Source organism: Leishmania major, chromosome 27 (assembly GCF_000002725.2).
Source record: "Leishmania major strain Friedlin complete genome, chromosome 27".
Classification (NCBI taxonomy): Eukaryota; Euglenozoa; class Kinetoplastea; order Trypanosomatida; family Trypanosomatidae; genus Leishmania; species Leishmania major.
In genome coordinates, this window is record NC_007268.2 from 335,101 (window position 1) to 347,523 (window position 12,423).

At 62.0% G+C, this 12,423-nt stretch overlaps 4 protein-coding genes across 4 annotated transcripts; all 4 read left to right on the forward strand.

Moving 5' to 3' along the window:
* Positions 1-834: 834 nt before the first annotated feature.
* Positions 835-2,253, forward strand: LMJF_27_0830 (conserved hypothetical protein; the record flags this gene model as incomplete). Its single annotated transcript, XM_003721841.1, has 1 exon — positions 835-2,253. One exon carries the CDS (start codon positions 835-837, stop codon positions 2,251-2,253), a length of 1,419 nt encoding a protein of 472 aa, XP_003721889.1.
* Positions 2,254-3,244: 991 nt separating this feature from the next.
* Positions 3,245-5,851, forward strand: LMJF_27_0840 (conserved hypothetical protein; the record flags this gene model as incomplete). Its single annotated transcript, XM_003721842.1, has 1 exon — positions 3,245-5,851. The coding sequence occupies one exon, from the start codon at positions 3,245-3,247 to the stop codon at positions 5,849-5,851; it is 2,607 nt and encodes an 868-aa protein (XP_003721890.1).
* A 939-nt stretch (positions 5,852-6,790) lies between these two features.
* On the forward strand, positions 6,791-8,506 carry LMJF_27_0850 (conserved hypothetical protein; the record flags this gene model as incomplete). Its single annotated transcript, XM_003721843.1, has 1 exon — positions 6,791-8,506. One exon carries the CDS (start codon positions 6,791-6,793, stop codon positions 8,504-8,506), a length of 1,716 nt encoding a protein of 571 aa, XP_003721891.1.
* An 803-nt stretch (positions 8,507-9,309) lies between these two features.
* LMJF_27_0860 (conserved hypothetical protein) lies at positions 9,310-12,423 on the forward strand (the record flags this gene model as incomplete). The annotated part of the gene is made up of 1 exon (XM_003721844.1): positions 9,310-12,423. One exon carries the CDS (start codon positions 9,310-9,312, stop codon positions 12,421-12,423), a length of 3,114 nt encoding a protein of 1,037 aa, XP_003721892.1.

Here is a 12,423-nt window from a genome sequence, read left to right on the forward strand (position 1 = left end):
CCCCAGAGTTGCCCATCATCGACGCTGAGTCGAATTTGTCGGAACGTCCCTTCTCCCGTAACCTGCCGCACTCATACTTTTCCTCGGTGCCCAATCCTCGTTGATGCGAGCAAAAAGGGAGAGAGGGCGATGTACACACCGACGGCCCATCTCTCCAAGAAAAGAACGAATGCCAGCGTCGAAAAGCGTCTCTCTTCTCGTGATCACGGACGTAGGCGGTGCTGGTGCGTGCCTCGGTGCATCTGCAGCTGTACGCAGTCGCGAAGCGAGCAAGCCAACCACGGCAAGTGTGTAGCATCCCCTTCACCGCACCCACCGTGGCAAGCTCCTTTGGTATCGGTCGCAAGTATTGTGCTGTCTTTCGGAAAGGACCCCCGTCAGCGAGGGGCGTCGTATACCCGGCAGCATTCCAGGTTTGATCTTCCCACGCATCTCGACCTTCGCTGACTGCTACCTCCTTTCTCGCTTTTGAGCCACCGGCAACAGCAAGAGTACGCCGCTGCCTTCGCTCGTCCTTCTCCCGCTCCCTCGTCCTCAAGAGTGTCGGGAAAGGACTGAGCGTGAGGATCGATTTTGAAGCGCAAATGCATGCCCCGCCAGCCCTCACGCGGCTCATCGCCCGGCATGGCCTTGTCCGGCGAGGTTGCGGTAACCAGTGCATCTCCGCTACCGAGTTGCCTGTCCGCTTCGCGGTCACGCCGGAAAGTCGGTGAGCCCGGTGTGTTCCTGCTGTTGAACGGCTTTGTATGCCGAACGGCGGACGCCAGCGGCCGATTTCGCCCGGCGGAAGTGTTTGCTGGTGTTCATCGTGAGGCCGCGACGGCACCTCCCACAATGCCATCGGCGAACGCGCACTTCAGTTTGTCCGCCGGTTCAGCAGAGGAGACGAGGCGGTCCATCGACTCGGACTGTCCCCTCTTCAACTGCTTCGGCGTGCTCAGTGGCGGTGTCATCATTGACCCCATCGACGGGTCGTTTATGGAGTTCACCGACGCGGCTGTGTACACACCTAGCACTGTCGCCGCGCAAGTCGACACCGGGAACGACACGCAGGACGACCTCGCACGTTGCACTCTGCAGCAGGCAAACGAGCACGCCTTTCGCACCGGCGCGACACATCTGATTCGGCCGGAGTGCCCGCTGATACTGTGCACATCGGAGCTGCCTCTGCCCCCCAGGTCCTCTGATCGGCCGCTAAACCGCTTTAAGTGTCGCTCAAGTCCCCTCAGCGCCGCGGGAAGCACAGGGCCCACGGTCACATCGGCGCGTCACGCAGCACAGATGGGGATGGAGAACGTCGAGAAGTGGCTGAACCAGTTGGCGCCGCATCCGGGTCACAGACCACAGTCGCCGAGGCGGCAAGCGTGGACGACAGTGTGGGCGGATGCCGAGGAGTTTCGACTTTCCATGCGGGCACACAGCGACGTGCGCGCCAGCGAGGCGTCTCTCTATTTGCCACCGCGCATTCCCTTTCCACTGCGCTTCCGCGGCCAGCCAATTTCGCTCATCGAAGAAGGAGCGAATGAATCACCCGCCGCCAGCCAGCAGCAGCAGCCGGATCGTGAGGCGAACAGCGCGACAGCGGTTCCACCGGACGGTGTGCGCTGCGCCGCCGCCTCCTTCACGTGCTACACAGGTGTTCCCCGTTTCGCCACAGCAACGGACACCGCGCCACGTTTCGACTCGGCGGAGTTCGCGAAGGGAACGGCAGTCGCCCGGCTGCGAAAGCGACTGCGCCCGTACTGCGAGACCTCGTCGCTGGGGCGGCGCCGATCGTCCAGCGACTACGACGAGGCGGACAGGGAAGGGTTCTTGATTCCCTTTACCGACTCCACGCCTCGCCATGCTGCCTTTGCCCTTTTTCTGTTGTACTTCAACCACTTAGGTGTCCTCTGCAATGGTGTGCGCGTTACAGGAGAGACGGCGGCCTCATCGTGTCTTGACGGGCTCGACGTGGGCAGCACAACGTGGGGCCTTTGCCCTAAATACCTGTATGACGTCCGTGCCGAGGTCGAGCGAAAGCGGCGCGTGACGAGAGAGCTGAGGGAACACCCTGAGAGGACCTTCGCTGGCGGCACGCGCTGGAGCACCACCGCGAGGAACCGCGACGCGGTCGCGGCGGCGTGGACGGCGCTGCTACTTTCGTCGCGAACGGCCTTACTGGAGCGCATTACGGAGCTCAACCGCCACATACACAAGCTCCACGACGAAAAGCAGCGTCGGCGGCATGCCGATGACCAGGAGAACCAGTGACAGCAACTAGTCGAATAATGACAAGAGAAAGAAGACCGCGGCGTGTGTGAGTCACTTTCTACCTCCATCTCTTCCCCCTCGTCCGGGTACTCTGCTGAGCACCAAGGCAACTGGGGGTGGGGGCTTGTGAAGCGTCCCCGTTACAGAATGTTGTGAGGGATCTCTCGAAGATGCAGCTGCGTCCACACTGCCGAAAGAAGAAGGAGAAAATGGTACAGGCTGAGAGGCCGGATCACGACGTAGAACGTCTTGTGAGGCGTACTGCCTCCCGTATGCGCGACGTGGTCGCGAATGAATGCGAGCATCGCTCTCACATGCTATGCGCACCCTGCCGTTTAGCCCTGCAGAGGACGGTCCCTCGTGTGACACGAAGGGCGGCTCGTGATGCCTACGCTCTCCCTCTCTCCACCTCTCCCCCGGCATCGACGAACGCCCACAACTACGCATACGTTGCGCTTGATGCATCCTCTCGGCTCTGCACGACTGGTGTCCTCGTGAAACCGCCTCCCTCTTCGCTTGTCCGCTCCCTGCATGGGTACGAATATGGCGCGCTCTGTTCTTGAGCAGAGCGGGGAAAAGAGAGCGAGAGCAACAGTCACACAGGCACACGCATACATACATACATATACATATATATATATACGTATAAGCATTGTAGGGCAAGGCGACGGAGGATCGGGAAGGACATCGTATTTTTCTTTCGTCGGGGTGAGGGCATCTGTAGAGCGGTGGGAGGAAGGGAGGAGCAAAAGCAGGTGCTACCGCCTTCTGTGCGTTGTGTGCGTGTGTTGGGGGGAGAGTCGCAGCGCCACGCACAGGGGCGCCGCAGCTCGATAGACGCATCGCGACCCGTTTTTCTTGCGACTCCTGTTCTTTTTTTTTTCCGCGCTGATCATCCCTCTTTCTTCTTCAACCCCTCCGACAGGTCCCTCACCTCCTCCGACTTCCTCCGCACCCGCCCATAGATAGAAACCTTTCCTTGCCGCGCCAAATGCTGCGTATCGGTCGGCGTAGTCTCGCTGTTGTCACGGCGGCTGCCATCACGGATGCGGCGACCAAGCTGAACGCGCTCCTCGACATAAAGCATCGTACTCATCCAGCCCCTCAGGGTGAGATAAAGCGCTTTCTCAAGACGGAAGTAATGCCGGTGCTGGCGGGAACGGAGCTGGACAGGCGCGGTAACTCAACGGACCTCCGTCACTTCCTCGGTCAGCTCACCCGCGACGCGGCCTTCGCGGCTGTCATTGTTGGTGCCCGTCCAGAGGCGAGCTTTGTGCAGGCGATCGTGACGTGCATCAAGGAGGACCATCAGCGCATGCGCTTTCTTCCCAAGATGTCCTCGCCGCAGGCAAGCAAGATCGTCGAATACCTTTGCAAGGCGGGCGTGACAGATACGGAGGTGTACCCCGTCCTCATCTCGCGACTGAACTTCGGCACTCTCAATGAGCTGGGCAGGGTCATGTTTGCACTCACGGAGTCAGGCTTCCACGCTCTGAACATGCTTGTTGTTGTACCCCTCTACAGTGGAGAACAGTGGGTGCTCGACTTCGACAAGACGAAGAGGAAGAGGAACGCGTCGTCGTGCAGCGCCTTCGACGCCGTGCGGGTTCTGCGCGCCCTCTCCAAATCGTGCCGCGCCTATGTCGAGGAATGCCGGCGTGCCCCGAAGGAAGGCATGACGGGCGTCCCCAGCGAGAGCCTTAACCTGCTACGCAACAACCTCCTGCGCTTTATCTTCGAAAACGCGTCCGTGCTGCGCGGGGCCCACTGGCTGAACGTCGCCCGCGCATTACTGAACTTCCCGAGGGAGTTCAGCGAACTGCGGAACTTCGTCCGAGACTATCCGGCCATCGAGAAGGAAGTGCGGTCTGCGCTGGGAGTGTCAAGGGACTCCACCGTCGCGTCATCGTCGCACGACGCGGCAGCACCATGCGCCGTCAACTGCGAAACCGTTGGGGCTGCTGCAATGCAGTGCGTATTTCAGTACGCCGAGCAGCGCAGTGTTATCGAAGATGTGGGGGTGGGGTGCCCAGTCAGCGCGGAGTTCCCCTTTGACCTTAGTTACGGCGACCTCGTAAAGCTGCTCCCCTTGCTCGATCAATTTCCCCGCATGACATCGGCGCAGAAGGCCCAGCAGCGTGCGGAGCTCGTGTTGCGGGTGATGTGCGCGAACGTGCACCGGCTCCGCCTGCAGGACCTTGTCGCCGCGCTACAGGCGCTGCGCCGCATACGACCATCGGCCACAGCGACAGCGGCCGTGGAGACGATCGCGCAGGAGGCGGGCAACCGCCTCACCGTTTCCTCTGCAGAAGAGGTGCTCGATGCCATCTCCTTCCGCACGGTCGCGCGACTTGCAGCCGCGCTGGCGGCCCTGCGCGTCAATCGCTGCGACGGCTTCGTTACGTTTGTGACCACCCGGAGGGACATATATCCGTCTTCGCTGACCGTCGACACGGCACTTTCCTTCATCAACGCCTTAGCGGCGCTGAAGATGACGCGCTCGAGCCTGTGCCATGGCGCGCTGGAGTCGATACTGCGCGGTGTGCTGAACTTTTACAGGCAGCAGCTGAGGAATGGGCCCCTGCTGGACGCCTTTCCCATCTTCGTCGCTCGGATGCTGCGCGGCTGCGTACTGCTCGACTACATACCACCCGCGCCCATTCTACAGAGTCTTCTCGGCTCGGCGGAAGCCCCGCTGCGCATGAGCGACGAGGTGCACAGCGCTGACGGTGTACTCGTGTTCGACCTCTCACGCTCCCTGTCCCACTTCTTGAAGCAGGCACGGGCCACCGCCCCGGAGCGGGAGAAGGATCTGTGGGACGTTGGTGTGGTGAGGGTTGCGCTGCCCCTGGCTGTCGCGTGTACCGAAGACACCGTACATGCTATGGAAAACTATCGACAGGCATCCTCCTCCTCGCACACGGCAGTGTCGTGGCGCTCCACGGTCGAGATGCTGGCGCTCTTCATTGATCCTCAGATGAATAGCACAGACAGAGGCACCATGGTGCAGCGCCTGCTAGAGGTGTTTTCAGAGGTGGAAGCCTTGATGAGGGCCGCTGCAACAGCGACCCGCGCACACCTCGAGCAATGCTCTCGCCACATCCACCACGCTGACGAGGCTCGTCAGCGTTCACGGCAGACGCCCTTCAACGCCAATTGCAACGTGCACTTTCTCTCTGCATTGCTGATCTTCGAGTACGTCATCTTCCACGCCAACACGAAAGCCGGGAGACTGCCCTCCAGTGTGGCTGGCCAACCCACCACTAGTGTCCTTGGCGATGTCGAGAAGGATACGGCAACTCTGGCGGGCCTAAAGAACCAGTACTGTGAGTTTCTTCGGACCCCTATCAGCGAGTCGGTGACCGACACGCCTATGGATATCGTGCGTCGCATCTTTGAGTGCCCGCTCTCGGGCCCCATCGCCGGCTCAGCGGCGGCGCCGCCCACCGTTGTGCTCCTGGAAAAGACGGATGCGGTGGAAATCACGACCACGCTGCCGTTCGCGCTCTCTCTCGCGATGGATCCGGGGCCAGTCAACGAGTTTTTCACGGAGCGCTGCATGTCGATTATGGTGAGCGACGCGGAGGAGGCGCATTGAACCAGAAAGGAGCGAATGCGGCGCTCGTGAAGTGCGCAGCGGCGGAAAAGTGCTGAACGAAAGACACCGGGCTCGACGCCAAGTAGGCGGACGTCTCTGCCTGTGCACCCCCTCTACCCGAGAACGTGGATACAGGGAACTTCTTCCGCAGCACCCTCCGCCCTCCCCCCCCTCTTCCCCCCGCGCGCGCACAGACATACATCTGCGCCCGCCGTCCTCTCTGCTACCTCGTTGAGTCCCATATGCATGTATGTTTTTATTTCATTTTTCGTGGGTCACCACCGATTGTGATGGTTGTCAGGGGGAGAGACGGGGAACGCAAAAGGAAACCGATGCGCAGGAGACGCACTGGTGGCAGCGATAGCACTGTCCGCGCTAGCAGCTCAAGAAAAGTGAGAACAAGTGGTCGCACACGTGTGCAGCGCGAGCGAGTGATTGAAAACGGCTTCAGAGGAGGGCGCGAGTGGAAGCGGCGACGCTCGTGTGCGACTCGCCGCTGATTCTTCTGTGAGACGACAGAAGTGCGTCTCTCGGCGCCTGGCGCTTTTTGTCTTGTTTGGTGGTGTGGTTATGGTGGTGGTTGCCGTTGCTGCTCTGGTTGACTGTGCCAACATTCGAGCCGGTTCTGGCGTACGTGCAGTGCACAGATGCGTAATGCTACTCGTGACCAGTGCTGTGCATCGCAGCCACTCCACCCCTACTCGGCTGGACTCTTTCTCACCCGCTCCTTCTCTTCCTTGTTGACATCCGAACTGTCATCACGGTCATGCTTTGCGCCAAAATGGCATTCTCCGGGCGTCAGTGCGCACGCTGACACAAGGCAGTGGTCGTGTCGGTCCCTCCCCCTGCCCTCGCTGCTGAAGGAATTTGGGGATGCAGCGCCCATCATGGCGGAGCAGACCGTCGTCCGCGCGGTTGAGTATGGTAGGTGCTGGTGCCATGCCGTCGGAGGCCGATTTGGACCGCCTGCGCTGCCGTCTTCACCAGTCCGGCGCCATTGTATCCTCTCGCTCTGTCGCGTCCAGGGCGGATGCGAACTTTGACTTGGAGGTTGTCAACGTCGGCGATGGACGGCGCGCCACCCCGGTAGAGCACTTGCTAGCGCGGCTGGAGCAGCACGGCCTACGTCGCCGACTGGTTGCCGAGGACGACGCCGCAGCGTACGCCGTGGATGCAGCCGCACGCGCGGATACGGAGGAGAACGCGGACGACGACGGCGACGAGATGTATGCATCCGAGGAAGGCAACACTGAGGACCCCAGGGCCGTATCCTCTTGCTCCTCGGGTGACGGGGCGTTCTCTTCCCCTGCGCCATCTAAGGCCCCCGAAACGCGTGAAGCGTACTACTACCTCTGCGTTCCTTGTGAGCTCCGCCTCACGCGCATCAGCCGCCGTCCGCCGCGCTGGCGCGCACTCGAGGACGTTCACTTCCACTTCTCCTCTGCGGCGCACCGCGCCACCGCGTCGTGGATGGCGGACGACGACATCGACGAGACGCTCCACTCCACGCCACTCGTCACGCCGACGCACTACTACAGTCGTATCTACGTGAACGGCGTCCCAACACTCTTGTCACGCCGCCCGGGTGGGGGCGACATGTTCTACCCACTGCCGCATGAGCAGGACCTTGTGGCTCCTCCCAGCGCCGCGGCTGCACGCGACGGCAACCGTGTCGACTGCTTGCACGGCTCGCGGACGGTGTCAAACTCCTCAGAGGCGTCGGGGGCACCCGCCGGCAGGTTCTTTCCCCCGTCGACGCTACGAGGTGCGCAGGGCGGGCAACCTGTGTTGTGGCATCGTGCCCTCCCCAGTCTCTGCACCAGAACGGTTCAGGTTGTCCGCCGCACGCGCTCCAGCTCTCTGACCGATTTGCCAGCAGACCGGCGAAGGTACCGCGTGGCCCGCACGAGGTCGCGAGTTATGGTAGGTGTTGACCATTGTAGCCTCGACGAGTACCGCCAGCAATCCTGGATGCCGCTGCACAAGGTACCACTGTCGCTGGCCGTGTATCGACTCCGCCGGGAGCGCGTTCCCAAGCCTCTGCTGGCCCGCCCCGAGTCCGCAGGCCCACAAGGACAGGCTGTGCCACTTCGGTTCAGCGAGTCCGCGGTGCGGGCAGCCCAGGCAGCTGATGTGGCGCATCGGACAGTGTACACGCAGCCCTACCACCCAATAGCGGAGGGCTCTCGAGACTATCACAGGCAAGGCGACGCCTTCACGGCAGCCGTGCCCGTGCCAACCACGGTCTTTGAGGATGAGTGCTATCGAGTCGCTCTCGTGTCCGCAGCGGAGCAGGCGCGCCGCGAGGGCCTCTCCCACCCGGAGGCCTCTCGAAAGGTGAGCCACTCCTTATTTCCGGCCGACGTTGCGTCGGAGGAGATCCATCGCCCAGTGCTGACGCTTGAGCTACTCATGCAGCACACCCAATCCACTTCCCAGTCCTGGAGACCTGCCTTCGGGTTGAACACCGCATTGGATAGTTCCTTCGTGCCGTCCACCGCGCCACCTTCACCCTCTCGTCGCAGCAGCATCAGTCACCTCACCCGCAGTAGCAGTTCAGGCAGCACATCATCTTCGACCTCGTCTGAGCACTCCAGCACGTCGAGGTCTTCAACTCACACCCGCAAACGGGTCAAGCTGGACGGCTGCCTGTGAGATACGTATCACGTTCCCCCCCCCCTAGCAAGGGCAGATGCGCACGTGTGAGCAGAGGGAGGGCGGCTCGCTGCTTGGATGGATGATGCGGCCCTCACTCAGAGCTCATGCCTTGTTTTTATCTCCCCCTCCCCTCCACACGCACGCGTGCGTCGCTCCATGAACACGAACCGAGCGCCTCTGGTGCAGTCAGCGGAGAGGGAGAGGGGGGCGGTGCACTGAGGAGGGGCTTCACCCCTCGTCTCCCTCCGGCGAGGAAAGCGGTTGAGTAATGAAGAACATAAGACACGAAGCTCATGGGAAAGGGCAGCACCGGGGCATCTCACGTTACTTTGTATCCCTTTTGGGGGAGGGCACCTGTGGCGGGGAGTCTGCGTGGTGACCACCGCAACGCCCTTTTCGCGAACACTGCGTTCTATGTACCTGTTTTTTATTATTATTCGAGCGATACCTCTCGTGAAGCCGCACGCACGCATTCTCCCGTCCCTTTTTGGCGACCTCACCCCTTACCCCCGCCGTCTCTCTCTCTCTCTCTCTTCCTCCTCTGGCCGACACACGCACACGCATCACCGACAACGGAACATGTCGCACGAGAACGCACGTGCACCCTCCCCACACCCCACACCGCACTCCTCCCATCTCCAAAGCATTGGAACACGGCTGACAAGGGTACGCGCTGCGCGTTTTCGTTTGTGCGCAGTGGAGTACGGCAAGATCGTCTGTCTCCCTCCCTTTTGTGCTCGCTGGCTCACCGTCATCGTATCCACCTCCCCCCCCTCCCTCTTTCTCTCTCTCTTCGCACCATGCAAGGCACTTTCTTTTCCGTGAACGTGCTGCGAAGCCCTTTTGGGGTGCGTGGGGCACACTTGGTGCCGCCGCCTGACACCGAGTTGGCTATGGGGAAGGTGTCGACGGTCACGGATGCCAAGGTGACGGATAGCTATGCGCAGGTGCTGCCGCTGCACACGACCCTTGGCCGTGAAACACGTCAGAGCTACGCGGTCTCTGGCACTCGCGGAATCCAGCAGCTGGTCGCCAACACGCGCAGCGCCTCTTTCTCGGCGCCGTCCATTCTTGTAGCAGCTCAGGAACTCAACAGCAGAGGGCACTCCATGCCATCTGCCACGCCGCAGCTGCAGGTCATCTCAAAGCACGAGAAGGGCCGCCTGCTGGTGTGGAATGGACTCACCGGCGCCGTCGTCGCCGCCTGTATCTTTCCCCCGACGTTCAATGTGGATCACTGCGCAGTCGCGGCGTCGTACGTGTACACGACCGTGGAGGGCTCGGCAGCCAAATCTGCTGCGGAGGAGGAGGCTTGCGTGTACGTATGGTCCCGCTCCACCCTTCGCAGCGTCACGGTGCTGAGAGGCCATAGCGGCCGCTTGACCGCGTTGGGGGTGTGGCCGATGGAAACCTCGACGCTTATCGCAACGGCAAGCCTCGATGGCACGGTGCGACTCTGGCGCCATCAGCACAGCCCAGGGGCCTGGGACGGCGCGGTCGCTAACGAGGACCCGGTGCAGCTTCTATGGGTGTTGGCCACAGCGGAGCTGGGGAGCGTGCACTCGCTGAGGTTTCTTGCAGTAGACACAGTGGTGGCAGCCGCTACTCGCTGCGCACTGGCTTTTCTCCGCTTTCCCGATGCACCGGCGAAGCGGAAGGGCCGGGGCAGCTTGGTGAGCATGGGGACGGCCGACGCTCTCGCTTTCCAAATGGTGCGGTCCATCGTCGATCCGAACGGTAGCACTACCTTCCTGCATGTGTGTCCATACAACCGCACCAGTGGCGGGGTGGTGGCGGTGACTCCCGCGTTGGGCAACTTTAGTCTGTCCTCCCTCGCTTCCTCTTCGTCACCTCGAGTCAGTGCCGCAGCGCCCGTGTCGGAGTCGTCTACAGTGTACCTTCTGACCGGCAGCACCAGCGGGTACATACAGGAGTGGACGGTGGATGTGGAAAACACGGCATCTGCAGAGGCGCTGCCAAAGTTGGCTGCCTCGTCCGCGGAGCCGGTGTACGTCGATATCAAGTGCCGCTGGCACCACAAGGCGCACTCTGCCACGGTGGACTGCGTCGTCACGGACGAGGATGTCGTGGTAAGCACGAGCCTGTTCGACCGCGTCAACATCTACCACCGCACTAGCGGTGCCACCTGCGCCATCACCAGCACCCCGGCGATTCCCGTGCTCGTGCCGCAGCTGAAGGAGCTCGTGTGGGGCACCATCGACGGCGCGCTGAGCGTCGCGAGCTACGCGCGCTTTGCGTCTGGGGTGGAGAATGAGCTGCAGCTGCTGTGGACTGCCAGGCCGCACGCGACGGCGATCCGCGGAGTGTGCTTGTCCTTGACACCCGACCTCCGCTGGGACACCCTGTGCACCGGTGCAGCCGACGGGTCTGTGTGCGTGTGGAGGGCCATGCCGGAGTCGGGGCGGGCGGCGGGTGGCAGCGCCGCAGCAAGGAAGGAGAGCGCTGCGCCATTGATTGCCCACCTCTTGCACGTACTCGCTCTTCCACCGAACACTGCGGCGAAAGGGGATGCTGATGGGAAGCGGGTGGCGGCCGTGGCGGCGGGGCTGAAGGCATCCACCACCGGCACACAAGGTGCCATCCTTGTCGTGGAGCTGACCGCCATTGGAGAAGTTGGCCAGGTTGCCGCCGTGCTCCTCAAGGACAACGTAGAGGTGTCGTGCGCGCACCTGTGCCGCGGCGACAAGGGCACCCTCTCGCTCTGGGTCGGGACGCGGTGTGGTAAGCTGTTGCACGCTTTCAATAAACCGGCGCAGAAGGTCTGGACAGCGCTGATGCCGGTGCATTGGGATGGCAAGCCGAACGGCAGCGTGGCCGCCATCGCAGATGACGCCGCATCGTCGGCCATGATGGTGGCTGTTGCCGAAGCGCCCGACTCGCGTCGGGCGTCGCAACGCCTGTTCCTCTCCGCGCTTCAGCTGGAGCCCGGGGCGACGGTGGTGAAGACGGTGCTCTCACGATGGGAAAGCGATGTTGCCCTTTCTTGCAATGCATATGCCGCCGGCCGCCGCGAGCGCACGTTCGCTATGACATGGGTGAGCAAGGTGGGCTCAGACGAGCAAGCCTCTCCGCGTACCATTGGTGGGCTGCTCGTGTGCTGCAGCGACGGCACCATGGTGCGCTGTTTGCGCACCAGCATGGCCGATGCTGCCCCTTCTGTAGGCCCCTGGAACACACCCGAGGTACTTGTCATGGCGGCGGCGTCGTCCGGGGAAGCAAACACCATTCAGCGCAACTTCGACGAATCCCCGTCCTTCTCAGCCACAGCGGTGGCCTCGCAAAGTCGAGACTCAGATCTTCTCTGTGTCGACATGTTTGATAACAGCAAGCGATTACTGATGCCGTCGAAGGTGCGGACGACGCAGCTGACAGCGCTCCTGTGCGACGTTGGGACAGAGAGGGTGCGGCTGGCGGCGGTGCGGCAAGAAAAACCGGATGTCGCGAGCGAAGTGGCACTCTTCGACAACGCGGGTCGGGAGTTTGGTCGCGTAACGCACGACGGCGCCGTTTTACAGAGCAACGACACGTCTACAGCATCTGCCTCGAAAGGACTGATCAGCTATACACCCAAAGTGCAGGGGGCGTCCCTGCGTCGGTCCTCCGCGGCGGCAGTGCCCCCGGCAGCCCGGGCTGCCAACTGCACCGCTATCGCTGCACACGCGGGGGATCGAATCGCCTTTATTGGCTACGATGACGGTCTTCTGCAGATGGTTGACACAGCAGACGTGTACGTCTTCTGCCGTCGCTGGGCAGCAGACGCGACTGGCGTCGCTCGACCGATTGTGGATGTGCGGTACAGTGGCTCGGGGGTAGTGGTGGTGCTGTTAGCGAACCATCACCTCTGCAGTTTCGCTGTCCCCCCTCGTAGTCTACTCGACCAACCTTCGCTCTGA